Source organism: Betta splendens, chromosome 3 (assembly GCF_900634795.4).
Source record: "Betta splendens chromosome 3, fBetSpl5.4, whole genome shotgun sequence".
NCBI classification, from domain to species: Eukaryota; Metazoa; Chordata; class Actinopteri; order Anabantiformes; family Osphronemidae; genus Betta; species Betta splendens.
In genome coordinates, this window is record NC_040883.2 from 16,523,995 (window position 1) to 16,539,439 (window position 15,445).

Here is a 15,445-nt window from a genome sequence, read left to right on the forward strand (position 1 = left end):
TGCTTTTGAGAGCACTGAAGGTGCTCACCATCAGTTTAACCGAAACGGTTGGTGGAGCAGGAAGATCTCAGTCGACTCACCATCCTGTGCAGTTGTGTGTTGCGCAGGTAACATCTGGGTGAAAACATCTGTAGGACTGGAACTGATTGGTCTTGATGCTGTCAAAGATGGAAGAAAAAAATGATTACTATTATTTTAAACTAAATTGTGGGTTTAAACTTTTAACAAAAAATAAACAATTTAACTAGTGAGCCATGCATAGATAACAAAGGATTGAAAACAGATGTGCAAAAGGAAAAGAGTTTAGAACCAACCATTTTACAATAACCCAAAAAAGTTATAAAACAGAACTAAAACTATGTTATGTACAGTACACATCTTGTTTACGTTGTGCAGGTTGCAGCGTGCTGCTACCACCAGGTGGCGCTCTACGACCACGAATAAAAACAGAATGCGGCCTCGCTTTTCTCACTCCGGTTTTGCCTGGATCTGAATTTTATCCGTAAACGAACCTATTATTGCTTTTGTTATCACCAGTAATAACACTGTTTATGTTAATAATTGATGTGTTCATTTTATTGCATTAAAAAGTGTGGCCTTCCGTTACGTGGCAAAATTTATTCTGTAGGACAATAAAACGATCTATGCTTTAATTAGCAGAAAATACAAAATGCTTCAAACATATGTTCATGCTTCTTTGGGAAGATGTGGTTGAAAATATGAGAGATGCTTAAATTATTAACGGTTTCTACGCTGGGGAAAGAAGCCTGTTGGGTGGGGTTGAAGGGCGGGGGGGAACCCTCCTCCTCATTTGGTTTCCATAGCACCGCCCTCGGGTGTGCTGCAGCTTTAATATACGGTGCTTACTGTACTTGTTATGTTTACCCTGTTTTAAAAGGCTAAATTAAAAAAGGAAAATCAAATAAGAGAAATATTACAGTAAATCGAAGAGTTTAATGTTCAGCCGGGAAATAAAGCGAGGGATTCGACAATGAAACATTCCGTCTCGCTGCTCTCACCGTGGTATAAAATTACTAGAAGCCGACTTTTGTAGCCTTTACACAGCAGAACGTTATATTGTTGCGCTGGCCCTCAGTAGCCCCCAGCAGCTGGCCAGATGTTGGACGCGGAGTCGCTGTCGCTGACCTCGGTGCTGAACACGACGTCAGATGAACCTGCGCTCACCACAGGAGACACGATCCAGCCTCACTCCCTCTTTGATTTACCGAAGCCACTCCAAACACCCACTGCTGCTTTTTAAACTTTGAGCTTTTTTTAACCGGTAATTTTGTCGCGCACACAGATCTGTATCGCTCGGAGACGCCGGTTATCAGTTCATCTTCTTTTGGTTTTCGTCGTGATGGCACTTGACGCGGCTACTGTACGCCAGCCTGGAGAACACTCGGTGGTGGATGAAAGCGCACAGCTCGTTTGATTCCGTCTTTAGCGCGAAGGGGTTTTCGCTTTAGCACTTTTACTGTGAAAAGGAAGACAATCTGTGGGATCGTCGCATCCTTGGTTCAGAGTTAATATAATTTCGTTTGCTGCTTTCCTTATAGCCGCTGCAGTAGGCCATACTGTGCCGTAATAATATGACGAATAAGCAGTAAATTAAATATTGAAAAAAATAGGTCTAAATACAAAAGCGGGATATGGAGTCGGTGAAGACGAGAGCCGCGGCGGGGGCGAAGGAATTTGCAGGGAAGACCCTCGGCCATATGTACAGGTACTGACATTTTTTTTCATCCTGATGTTTTGGAATGGTCTCCTGTTAAAATTAGATTTATTCATACTGGCTTTAAACCAGACACGAGCCAAGGTGATGTGTTGGTCTAGGTCACCTAAAACCGTGGTAGGGATCTTTAGTCACGCCTCTGGAAGTGGTAAGAAAATTATGCAATCAAGTGCGCGCGCGTGTGTGTGTGTGTGTGTGTGTGTGTGTGTGTGTGTGTGTGTGTGTGTGTGTGTGTGTGTGTGAGGGCGCGCGCGCGCGAGGGGTTTGGATGAACCAGGATGTCACTGGATGAAAACGTGCGCACAGAGTCTCCCTCCTGATGGAGGCCTGAGACGTGAATCTCATTAGCTGACAGGCTATCCGTGACGTGGAAATACCTGGACTTTGTTCAAATTTATATCAAATTTCATGTGATCTTTATGACGCACAGCTAACGGTAAAGCTACGTGGTCTACGATTGCAGCTAGATTTAATACCCTTATAAAGGAAATATTGTTTTCGACAAAGTGCATTTATACCTAGTGTATCTAAAAACATTTTAGATTCACAGTTATATTTAGATTTGTTCCCAAGGGAATAATCTAAAAATACACAAGCATTTGTCTCTTGTGTCCTTCAGACATTTTGGGTTTTTTTGTTGTATTCCTTTATCGAGTAGAAAAAAAATACAATAAAGCTAATTCATACGAACAGAGAATCAGGTTTAAACGCGACTTTTAGAAAAATGCAGTTGCAGTGAATCTGAATCGCATTACTGGAAAAAAAAATGAAACATCAATTTGCGTTTTAGATGATTCATTCCTCGCGTTTTAATTGGCCTTGAAATTGCGCATTCGTTTGAAGACACGCACTGGGCATGTTTTATCTATCGGCATGCTGGAGTTGGACAAAATGCTGCTAGGTAAATGTGACTTTGAGGAATGCCCACAGACATGTGTCTGGAGGCTGGAGCGACTGCCTGGTCCCGTGAATGCTAATTAGAGTCAAAGTGAGGGGCTGGTGCAATGCGGTACAGTCAGGGACAGCTCCGCCAGGCGGGTTTTTTATGCACCTCTCTCATTGTTTTCTGGAGCGCATGCATTCATATATTCGTTTCAGTTCGTTGTGCCTTCTTTAAGTCATGTGGGTTCTCCTTGGATTTGCAGGGAATCTGCCAGTAAAAATCACAACAGGCTACAGAGGCCTCACCGCCCCAACAACTGGTTAATTGTGGGGCTTTGTTATTAGTTTCACTTTATTGGCAGAAATGACATGACACAAACCAGCAGAGCTCAAACATTTCAACTCAAAATGAAAATATGTTGTCCATCCATTTTTTGCCTCCGAGACCCATTTCCACTATAAAAATCAGGGTTCATTTGTTAATGATGATCCGCTCATGTAGGTTTCTTTTTATTTATTTATTTATTTTTTTACTGGGACACTAGACAGTGTTGTTCTCACCTGGCTGTTGCAGGGTGATAGAGAGGAAGCAGAAGACTGGAGATGTGATCGAGCTGACAGAGGACGGGCGGCCCCGGGAGGCCGCGGAGAAGAAGCCGCCGCTGTGCGACTGCAGGTGCTTCGGTCTGCCTCGCCGCTACATCATCGCCATCATGAGCGGACTGGGCTTCTGCATCTCCTTCGGCATCCGATGTAACCTGGGCGTGGCCATAGTGGGCATGGTCAACAACAGCACCATCCACCAGAACGGCAAGATCATCATCAAAGAGGTGTGGAGACGGCGCCGCGCGCTCCTGACGTACGAGCGACGTCGACCGCGTGCCCCGAGACGCACGCTTCCTGTTTCACCAGGAGAAAGAGCAATGTTCATTTATCCATGGGAAATATTACGCTGCGCACATTAGGCCGTGGAATCAAATCTAAATTATTAAATACGTGAACACTTTTAAAAAACACGACCAGATCATTGATGCTACAATATAAAACCGTTTAACATTTAAACACTGACAAATATATAAATATATGTATAAACTGCTGCGGGTTGCTTGATAATCAGCCTTGTGAATAATTTGTTTATGTAATGGATTAACCTTCCTTTATTGGTGTCAGTGCTGCCTTCCCTCTTCATTGGTTTTGTTTTTATGTTATCCACCAGAAAGCCAAGTTCAACTGGGATCCAGAGACAGTGGGGATGATTCACGGATCGTTTTTCTGGGGCTACATCGTGACACAAATCCCGGGAGGATACATCTCCTCCAGGCTGGCAGCGAACAGGTAGGCGGCACTTCCCGGGAGTCACCACTTACACCACAGCCGCTTTCGTTTGCTAAAGGTTTTTTTTGTCCTATTAAACAAAATCATTTGTCAAGGGGTTGGGGTTTTAAAATAAAATAAAAAAACGTGACGAAGTAAATCACTGGATTTGAAAGACACATGAATAGGTGGTTTGGAATAAATCCCCGAACCGCTATAAATAATAAAGATGCCGTCGTTCCGTAGGTAAACGAGCGGTTTACGGACGCATATGGGCTGAGTGGCAGCAGCCGCTCCACGGCAGCAGGCACACGCACCGGCCTGGCAGGCCCGCAGCCCGGTGTCAGGGCTTCGTGCCACCTGTTAATGAGCTCCCCGGGGAACGCGGATCTAATCTGTCGCTCTCTCGGGGCACAGACACCAGACCCCGTCCTGTCGCCAGAGGCTTTTATTCACATTAGCGCTGCCAATGCATTAGCTATCATAAAAACCTTATATTACAGGCAGCTCGCAGTATAATACACACACATTTGGAGAGTAAATTCCATGTATGAGAATCTAAAAAGGCCTGTTTTTAAGATAAAAAAGCCAAATGGTATTGCGCATTTCATAATTCATACTGCGCCATTTCAGCCATATACTTTAAACAAAAGCAAAAAAGACATGACAGTCAGATTAATATTAGCCTACAAGTAATGTGGGCCTGTATTTCTAGTATGTTTTCAGGGGGGGTGATTGACACGGGAATGTGATCAAAGGGTTTGGTCTCGTGACCGAACGGATCTGGGAATTGCCCCCCGCGTGCAGACGAGGCGGGAGAGACGTGACAGACACGAGGCATTACTCGATGTTACGGCCTGGTCCTGCGTCAGAGAGCTTGAAATAATGTCTTCAAGTACTGATGTTCGTTTCTCTCTTTTTAATGAAGACAAAAAAAACTCTGTTGAGTCTGAATTGCCATAACAACAATACGGTCTTCTTCAGCTTTAGCAAAGTCACAATTCGCTGTAAGCCGCGTTCGATAACGCGTCAAAGGCAATTTGAAATTAAATGTCATTAATCGTGAGGAGCATATTTCTAAAACAGTACCAACCTGAAAGTCGTTGCTATGCGACACGTTCGTATCTACGTGACCGCTGACGGGGCGTTGCTTCCTAAAATATTTATTTCTATGGCGTCAGAAAGGCGCGTGTGTATCGCAGCCAATCAGAACAGAGGACTCAGCTGCGTCAATACGTGCTCTCCTTGGGCGACGTGATGATTTTTCATTCCCGGGGCTTATAATGTGACACGTTCATCCTATTTACAAAAAAGACCTTAAATTAGTCTTTTGTAAAAATACAATCGAATTCTATTTTTTGATATTTATATTCACAACAAAATGCTCCATTACAAATAAATGCCTTCCAGCATGCAGTTATAATTCATTTTTATATTTCTACTTTTTATATTTTACTTAATCCTAGTTATAGCTGCAAGTCTCACTCTAATGACTGAGTAATCACTGATGCTAATATTTTTTTTTGTTTTGTGTTAGTGATACGAAACAACAACACAAGCTACATTCTATAGCTGGAAATGAAAACCATTAAAAATGCATCTTGTCTTTTTCAGGGTATTTGGTGCAGCCATCGTTCTAACCTCCACGCTCAACATGTTCATTCCCTCGGCTGCCAGGGTCCATTATGGCTGTGTCATTTTCGTCAGGATATTACAAGGGTTGGTGGAGGTAGGGGAATTTTAACATAAAGGCATTTTACAACATTTGTTTTCTGACACAAAAATGAACGTGTAAAGAACTTAAAATAGGCACAGAATCTTCAGCAACAAGGCTGTAGCTTCATGTTCCTATGGCTATAAATAGCTAAAGATATACACTAGAGGGGTTTCCTGCAAATTCTACTCCATGAAAAAGCAAAGAGGATAGTGTTCCGTGCAGCGGATGTGTAGCCAGAGGAAATGTGAGATGAGCTTTATTGATCCAGTCTACTACAGCTGAGTGTTTGAGCCCAGCTCATGTTTTACTCACACTCTGTATTCTGACTATGCAACAGCATTGTGTTTGCATACTTTACTGTATGAAAGGAAAACCACATTACACAGTACATCATGTCATATTAAATGTACAAAAATACAGAAAATGCAAGTCAACCAATAGTTTAGTATGTGCAACAAATAATTAAAGGCAAATACATCAAAAACAAGGGATTAATGTCAATAACAATGATTTTTCAGGAATGCCTTTTTTTACTATTTCACTATAAACCTCCTCCATAGCATCCTGTAGCAACAGTCTCATTGTAATTTTTTTCTCATCCAGAATAAATACCTAATATTTCAATGACCAGCCATTTAGAATACTGCCTTCCTTTGTCTTTTCTAAATGTCTCTTATCAGCAGAGTTTGTTCAAATTAGTGGCTGATGAACATTTAATAGCTGCAGGGCTGCTTTGCTCCACGAACAGCTCATAAGGTCCTCTTTGCTCTTGGCAGTTTGTGGTTAGTTTGTGTTAATTACAAAGGTTGAAATGTTAATTTATGTCAGTTATTTCCGTAGATATGTGAGGTAATCCCTTCAAAAACATCGTTAGTACATCCTAAATTTACCTTCAAGTCGATTATTACGTCAACACGTAAACACAGATTGTGAGGCCATTTTCATGGGAACATGTTTATTAACTATTGCATGGACATTGCCATGAATCTGTTCACTGTCTCCCGAGAAGCGACAAATGTTTAAACATTGAACACCTTCACTGTATGAACACCTCTTTAAACATCAAACAGAATGAGTTTAATAATGGCCCAAGGCAGTGTTAATTCATTTCCTCTGGTCTTAGACTGTATGTGCATGTGTTTGTCGCTGTGTGGTGTTTTTAGGGCGTGACCTATCCAGCCTGTCACGGTATCTGGAGTAAGTGGGCTCCTCCGCTGGAAAGAAGTCGCCTGGCCACCATCTCATTCTGTGGTAAACATCTATTTGAATTGAGTTTGGTTAAGAAACGTGAGCTTCCACATTCTAACTCTGCTATCGCCATCAGGCTCTTATGCTGGTGCTGTGATAGCGATGCCTCTGGCAGGAATCCTGGTTCAGTATTCTGGCTGGTCCTCTGTCTTCTATGTATATGGTAAGACTGACTGAAGCTTGTGTGTGAGATATGCTGTATGTGGGAAAGGGGGCATATATATTGTTGTTGTAGTTGGAGAATCTAGTAGAATAAATAAACAAAATAAATAGAATAAATGTATCCAACCAGACTGTGCATTGATTTCCTCCCCCTGTTGTTTTGGTGTGCCAATAAATTACCCCAAATCTTTCCCATTGGACTAAATACAGTTAACTTTCCCGTCTTCATGATATTCTGGATGTTTGAAAAGATCGGGCTTCTAAGCATTGCTTCAAATGTTTAACATTTTATGTCTGTAATGCTGTAGGGTGCTTTGGCATCTTCTGGTACATGTTCTGGATCCTTGTATCTTATGAGAGCCCAGCTGAACATCCAACCATTACCGATGAGGAACGTTGCTATATTGAGGAGAGCATTGGAGAGAGTGCTAAGCTCTGTGGACCTTCTGAGGTGAAGGAGCAACTCACAATGCCAATAAGCTTAATTCACTGTTTTGCTTTCATAGTCCTTGCGTCTCAAACAAACTATAGTTCATCATTATAGTAAACAGATATACTGTATATTTAACATAACCTATATTGATATTTTTCCAGAAATTCAAAACCCCATGGAGAAAGTTCTTTACCTCTATGCCTGTCTATGCAATCATTGTGGCCAACTTCTGCAGAAGCTGGACGTTTTACCTGCTGCTGATCAGTCAGCCTGCGTACTTTGAGGAAGTGTTTGGCTTTGAGATAAGTAAGGTGAGCTCACATACAGTTCAAGCTGGGCAAGTGACAAATTAAAAACCAAATACCAGTATAAAGACAGTCCCTGTAACCTATGTTCATTATACTATGAATTTCTCAGTATGTACATCTGTCCTGAAAGCAACATTTTAAAATATAGATATATATAAACTTTGGTATGTGGTTGCAGGTTGGTGCACTGTCTGCCCTTCCCCATTTAGTGATGACCATCATCGTGCCCATTGGCGGCCAGCTGGCTGACTACCTGCGCAGCAGAAATATCCTGTCAACTACCACTGTCAGGAAAATCATGAACTGTGGAGGTGAGAACTGAAGTCAGAAGGGTGCTTGAAATTTCCACACCTCTCGCTCTCAGTGCAAAGCTACTGGGTGTTGGATCCATACTCACCCGTGCCTCACTGCCCGATGGGTCGAGAGACGGTTGTGTTTGTATTTCTGTTGAAATCCATTTGTTCAATACTAGGACACAAGCTGATTGTGACTGCACATTGATTTCATATCTGTCAATTGCGTAACTGAGTGCAGACCATGTATCATGCTTAATTCAATTGACTCAGTGAAAACCAACAGCTCGTGGGCTCTGTGTGTGTGCGCTGTCTCTCTGTTAGGATTTGGCATGGAGGCCACATTGCTGCTGGTGGTAGGATATTCGCATAGCAAAGGGGTGGCCATCTCCTTCCTGGTTCTGGCAGTGGGCTTTAGTGGATTTGCTATATCAGGTTTGTACAAGCAGAACACACTTCTAGCTCAATAATGGCATATTTGAGTATGATTTAAATCAGAACATGCTATGAACATATATGTCTGTGATCACTTTCAAAGAGACATTTTGGCTTTGTACCAAAAAGTTGGTCTGTATATTTTCCTCAGCATAAGATGGCATGTACAGTATATAAAATAAATTGTATTTTTATATTAATTGGCGCTAAAGGCTAATGTAATCTTGTATGTTTTCACAAACTTGCAAACTATAGCATTCAGCTTTCATTCATTCATTCATTCAGTTTTTTGTATATTTACGCTGAGGACGTCCGTGACTGAGCACAAAATCTGTCTCTTGCCTCCTGTTCTTGAGATTTCTCCTGGAGTGTTTAATAATTCAGTGCTAGCTGTCCCAGGGGAGGCCGGGCAGCGTGCAGCAGCTCGTGTGGACACTTACTCATTCAGCTAGTTAGGGTGGGGGAGGATGTGCAGACAGTTGCAGTCTATTTTATTAACAAGACTGTCACCATTTGGATTGGTTTTATCCAATACAAGTATCTCTTTCGCTACTGTACGCCTGGAATCTGAGGTGTTCCTCTATTCAGCATTTAAGTCTGGTGGCGAGGCCATGTCTCACATGATAAAATAAAAGTTATCATTTTTCCATCAGGTTTTAATGTCAACCACCTGGACATTGCTCCACGCTATGCCAGTATCCTAATGGGGATCTCTAATGGGGTGGGCACTCTGTCTGGAATGGTGTGCCCACTGATTGTTGGTGCAATGACAAAAAACAAGGTAACACATTTTCACTTTAAGACACTAAGACCCTATGACAAGAATAAAGCCCAGACTTTAGCTCAAGGGATAACAACAATTTCCTTCCCCTTTCAGACTCGAGAGGAGTGGCAGTACGTGTTCCTGATTGCCTCCTTGGTGCATTATGGGGGCGTGGTGTTCTATGGGATCTTTGCATCGGGAGAAAAGCAGCCATGGGCCGACCCAGAACTTACCAGCGAAGAGAAGTGCGGCTTCATTGACGAGGATGAGCTGGCGGAGGAAACAGGTGACATCACTCAGAGTTATGGTGCATTTGGAGGTCCGGCCAAGACGTATGGTGCCACCACGCAGGTAAACGGAGGCTGGGCGACTGGCTGGGAGAAGACGGAGGAGTACGTCCAAGAGGAGGCGCAGGGAGGAAGCTATGGATACGGGCAGGATGAGCGATACTCCTAGACCAAAAACATATTTGCTGACACATTAGTAGATTTATTTTCCCCAGTGTGCATATGTTTAGTCATTAGGAAAAAGACAAATGAGAAACACTACAACTATTGTTGTCATTTGCACAAACAAATATAAAAAACATTTAACATATATGAATAAACCTATGTACAAATTGCTAAAATATATAGAATATTTGAAGATATCTGAATAATAGAGGTGTTAAACATATCAAATTGGCAGTCTGTAAATGTATTAATATACATATTGATAATAGATATATTTATTTGGAGTGCAATTGTGTGTAAATGTGAAGATTTTTGTCCCATCAGCTAAGGTCTTCTTAGCAGACTGACACCTTTAGGGTTACACCTAGAAGTTGCCCATCAGAACTGACAAAACGTGTAACTGAGAAACTGTTACAGTACAACGTCAGCCATTACAGTGTATAGATATGTCACTGCACAGTGCACACAGAAAGTAGACACTTTGTTCATATAGACTGTACTGTATCTCTCCTAAATGCACTAAAAGTAGTGTTCTTTTAATGCACCGTACTGCTTTTGTTTTCTGTCATCAGCTTCTGTGTGTGTAAATCAGAGTCTCCAACATGTAAGTGAGCTGGTGTAGAGGTTTGATAACTTGTGTTGCCTGTTTGGTTACACATTGTAAAAGGTAAAGACAGATTGTTCCATTTCTAAGATCCATTTTCTAACTTTAACTTTCAACTGCAACGATATCAAGTTTAGCATTTGAAGCCCATCAAATCTCAGCAGTGTAGTGCAGGAGTAAAGCCATTTTCATGATTATATACTGACTTTTACTGGAAGTCTAGTTGTACCAATGCATTACTTAAAACAATATATATTTTGTTGGAAGGATGGATTTGTGACTTTATGAAGGGTTTGTGCAATGATTTTGGGGAGTACAGTCCAGCCGTAATCAGTATACAGGAAGAAGCAGCCTATTTCACAACAAACCTGCAATTTAGTTCAATGAGGGAGATACACATACAATTATCTGAAACCAATCAACCAATAGCTCTAGTTTAATCAGCTTCCCTAACAAGGCTAGATATGGTTTGATCAAATTTGATTGACAGCAATATAGAAAACCCAGCGGTTTTCAGCAGCATCTGAATCTGAATCAAACCGAGACAAGTAGCTTTGCCATGTGAAAAAAACAAAACGCCGGCAGTAACTTGTCTTCGGTCTTACTTGAAAGCCACAAAGCGATGCCTTTAAATCTACATTTTAAAACTAAAACAAAAGGAACATTCTCAAACAAGTATTTGAATGTTTACATACATTTATCTATAATTAGTATAAGGTCCACCAACAGAGAAGGTTTCTATTTCTAGTTATAGGGAACAAACAGTCCAATTTAGACAAAACATTTGCCGTTTGTCCATTTTATTTGCTAATGCGAACGAGATGATCTGAATCAACATGTTCTATAGGAGCCTGGTGAACAGTATTTTGGATCCTGACTAGAAAGAACAAGCCAACACACCATGCCTCCAAAGTCTGTTTCATTCTGCACTTACATTGACAAGGTCTGACGGGACCAATTCTGTTTAATTTGTCACTTCTCTGTGAAGAACCTAAGTCAGCACTTCACAATATAGATGTGTGTGGATCTGTATTTATGCATGGAACAAAGTGAAATTCGTAGTTTGTCCTTTGAGTTACATTTCTCTTTCATTTGAACTTGTCTGTCTTTGTCTCAGAAACTGTTACTGATGCTTCAATTTCTTTGCACAATTAACCAAAGGTGAGGAGCTGAGCTGGCTTTTAGCAGGACGTCAAATAGTCTTAAAGAAGTGCAAACCATCAGCAGTGAGGATCCGGCGTACGGGCCCTCGGCATGCAGGTGGCACCAAACATTACTCAGTGTACAAAGCAATAAATCCATAGTAACAGTTCTGGTCAAATGTTGGAAACAGTCATTGCGTAACTGTTTTTTATGCATTGGTTAAAAGTTGTGTTTTTGTGATAACAAATGTAGAAAATAAACACTTGTAAAGAAAAAATAGAAATCTATGTACAAAAATATAGTAATAGAGCCCAACACAAACACCTTTGGCAAATACATGCAAAGCGTTTGTACGAGGGCTGCTCACCAGATGAGAATGATAAAACGAGCTCCGTCTGAGAGGCGGACGCTCTTCTTCATGTTTCTGTTTTTGTACGGTCCACATGGAGTTTGTGCTGTTGTTTCTTCCTGTGTCATTGCTCAGATTTCAGTTGAATGTTTTTCATTACGTGGCCTCACCCTGTTGCCCCACTCAGCCACATGTACCTTCCCTTTATGGTCCTGGTTACACTGTCATAATATTCAGTACATTGGGGATCAACCCTAAACAGGCAATCCTACATTTTCAGCAATGACAAATGTGCAACCTGAAGTAGTTGAAAAAACAGTTTCTGTGCCTCTAAAGTTACAGTGTGATTCTTTGGCTTCTGTTGCTGTGTAAATTGAAAGGTTTGTTGATGTCAAAATGAAATACTCTATATCTCGTTTTTGATAAAAAAAGAAAACAAACCTGTGTGTCTGGGGTATTTGTACTGGCAGCAAGTATAAGACAACGCTGAAGAACACAGCAACAAAACAGAAATGTGTCTGGTCAAATGTTAGTTAGATTAATGTTCATATAGTTTACACTTTATTCAGTTTTATCTGTGGGTAACAACCTCATTTCACATACACAAGTATACATGCTACAGTAAGTTGGCAAGTGATTTTATTGGAAGCAGCTGTTTACACAATAAGATTTAGTATGTCTATGCAACAAACTAATTAATTGTGTGTGACATATGTCTCACACAGACACACAAACAAGAACAGTTTTATCTTAATAAGACTCATTTAACGTGTTGTGTGTTTTGCCCACTGCTAAATCTTGGCGTTAAAACCTGAACAAAATGAACGTCACAACGGATTTGGTCCTATTTATCGGCTTTCTGGAAAGAGCAAATGTTACAGGCCTCTCACATGCAAACATAAAGATCTTAATGTTGCTATACGTCATCATTATCTAAGGAACATGTCAGCTGCATTGACGACAAATCATAATTTAGTGTACTTCAGCAGTAAGCTGAGGTCAGAGGGCATCATTACAGTAAGGTTTTCAGCAAAGTGAGTTTTACCTGTTCCACCAAGGCCACAGGAAGTACACGGTTAATGGCTGCCCTGCTTCTCTCTCACTGGAATCAATAGGGTGAGTCCCCAGTGTCTGGCTGGACCTATCGACTATTCTAACCGCCTAATGGAGATGAGAGGGTGGAGGAGCACTTATTGAGCTATTTGGAGGTGTTGTTTCGATTAAGGAGCAAGCCCCTCCACTAACAAAGCAGCTGCAGATCATGTGATGTACAGTTCTCATCAGAGGAATTAAAACAAAACAGTATACCTAAGCCTGTATTAGAAATAAAACTAGGATGTCTAACAACTATAATTAATTCAAAATTAACTCAGTTTGCAAATCAAATAGATTTGTAAAATTTTTCTACTTTAGATATAAATTGTGTATTTCTGTCTTCAAAGTGTTTTGTATGTAACATTTAGATCACACTATCTTTTCTATTTGCGCTCAGGTCAAAATGTGCATGACCTCAGAAGAATCCAAGATGACAAACCTTGCTTTAATGATGCACAACTTCCGGATCAGGTGATATTAAAACGTCCCCCGCCCTGTGTCTGTGCATTATTGTGCCTCCTGTCCTGCTTCAGATCATTGCTTTTGGTAATTTGACAGGCTCAATAGACGTGTCACCAGCCACCCATAAATAGTGTTTTCTCACAGTCAACCAGCCAGAACCATCACTCTGTCCCAGTGCAAGTGAGGGAGGTGATCCATAACAACCTTACTGGCCATCAATCCATCAATCCACTATTTATACACATATTTCTCTTGTATAATTTAAACGTAAAAAGAAAAGCGTCATCCCAATAACGCAAATATATGCGCAAACATATATTAAAATGTTCTTATTTTTAGTGTTATCATTTACCACACACACACACACACACACACACACACACACACACACACACACACACACACACACACACACACACACACACACACACACACACACACACACACACACACAGGGGCGTGTGAGTTTGACAGGGCTGAAACAGGGAGGGATGCGTGTGCATATGTTGAGCATATTAAATGGCTGTTCAAATGTGGGTGGGAGGCAGGTGTTGTTACAGCCACAAGGGAGCCGTGAGTGGGAGGGTGAGGGCAGTGGACGTAGATGCCAAAATCACCCTTTAATGCGCTTATGCCCCTGAGACCCTATGTGGCTCATAAATAAGTTCCTGATTTGCACAATGTGCCTCCAGCGTTGTTGAGCAGGTCACAGTACAACAGGAAAGAAGGACTTTAGATGGGATATTGATTTAGGACTAAGATGGACTTGAAAAGATTACTTAGACATCAACAAATAGTTTTATCCAAAGTATCAAAAAGAAAGCTCACTACAACAACCTGTCTTTTCCACCTAATCATAAATAATAATGACAGTATTTTGTATTTTTAAGCCTTACACTATTAAAACTAACTGCAGTTGAAGGAGTATAGTCGATATGTTAAAAAAACTAGTCACACACATCTACATGTGAGCTGTCCATGGTGCTTAATGACGGATGTGTTCCCTGAGCTGTGCGTAGATCTAAAAAGTGTAGATTCAATAGAGCGTAGCACTGTGGCAGGCAGAACCTTGAATGACTCTGGTCTATATGTTGCACTTCTACATGAATGAACGTGCTGCCCCAACACACACACAAGCAACAGACTTTTGATTGGCCTGGAAGACAGCAGCAAGATCCTCCCCCGGCACAAGTTAGGAAACACGATTGGCTGCACATGCCAGCCTTCAGCACCTACACCACAGCTGGTATATATTTAGCTACCCCCTGTTTCTCCTCATACACAGCCTCCTGCCAACCAGGAAGTGCGTCATAGGTTGTCATAGGGGAGCCTCTGGGGTGAGGCACTCTAATATTAGGGAGTCTGAAACTTTTCTTCATCGGGCCTTCAAGATCTCTTACCCTCTCTCGCTCACTCTCACAAACACACACACCTGAGGGACACTTAAAACATGACAGGATGATGCAAGGTTCTGTGCAGAGAGGCGAGTGTGTGTGCATAATGAACATCGTGTTCTTTCTGTGTAGTTGTCTTCCTTTCCCCCCCCTCAGTGCTGCACCATTTCAAAATAGATCAGATCTAAGAATATGAACATGCTTGACTTGGTAGTGACACGTGTTATACACATGATACAAAAAGTAGGTTTCATCATAACCTGCTATTGTGCCCTTTATATAGTAGTTTAAAACTGCAAGTCTTTGTTTTTAACCTTAGTTTTAGATATTTTTTGTTTCAATTTCTCTTTTGATGACAAGGAAATCCTTTCTGTAATGGAAGCAAGAGCTGGTTTAATTTTCAATTAATGCAGCTACATCCCCTGCACAGAAGTGTGTGCGCGCATGTCATTACTTCCATATTCAGGCCTGACCAATAATGCTCCATCACCAGATGGGAGCTTGCAGTGTGTATGCGTGTGCCTGTTTTGAAAGAGGGGGAGGGGGCGTGGGGGCGTGGGGGGGGGTTTCCCAAAAGCCAAGCATCCGGCCTTCTTTTGTCCTCCTGCCTGTCCCCGATGGCTTCACAGCGGGCAACATACACACTCCAAATCTCA

The 15,445-nt window shown here is 41.5% G+C and overlaps 1 protein-coding gene and 1 long non-coding RNA gene across 3 annotated transcripts; one reads left to right on the forward strand and one right to left on the reverse strand.

Moving 5' to 3' along the window:
* Positions 1-5: 5 nt before the first annotated feature.
* LOC114851865 (uncharacterized) lies at positions 6-5,177 on the reverse strand. Of its 2 annotated transcripts, none has more exons than XR_003785260.3 (3): positions 5,025-5,177; positions 3,179-3,517; positions 6-158 (listed from the first exon to the last, which is right to left on the reverse strand). It is a non-coding gene; the product is annotated as an uncharacterized LOC114851865 (long non-coding RNA). The 2 variants fall into 2 exon arrangements; XR_003785261.3 differs by lacking the exon at positions 5,025-5,177 and adding an exon at positions 3,769-3,896 and having other exon boundaries at positions 3,179-3,513.
* On the forward strand, positions 853-12,278 carry slc17a6b (solute carrier family 17 member 6b). Its single transcript, XM_029143708.3, has 12 exons — positions 853-1,726; positions 3,192-3,447; positions 3,834-3,952; positions 5,546-5,660; positions 6,812-6,899; positions 6,973-7,059; positions 7,367-7,509; positions 7,653-7,802; positions 7,978-8,110; positions 8,417-8,527; positions 9,181-9,308; positions 9,405-12,278. The coding sequence occupies exons 1-12, from the start codon at positions 1,653-1,655 to the stop codon at positions 9,744-9,746; spliced, it is 1,746 nt and encodes a 581-aa protein (XP_028999541.1). The 5' UTR covers positions 853-1,652; the 3' UTR covers positions 9,747-12,278.
* Positions 12,279-15,445: the final 3,167 nt, after the last annotated feature.

Coding starts and splice junctions, on each gene's coding strand:
- slc17a6b (XM_029143708.3), top strand. CDS start 1,653: ATGGAGTCGGTGAAGACGAGAGCCGCGGCGGGGGCGAAGGAATTTGCA. Junction 1,727..3,191: donor ACCCTCGGCCATATGTACAG/GTACTGACATTT, acceptor TGGCTGTTGCAG/GGTGATAGAGAGGAAGCAGA. Junction 3,448..3,833: donor GCAAGATCATCATCAAAGAG/GTGTGGAGACGG, acceptor GTTATCCACCAG/AAAGCCAAGTTCAACTGGGA.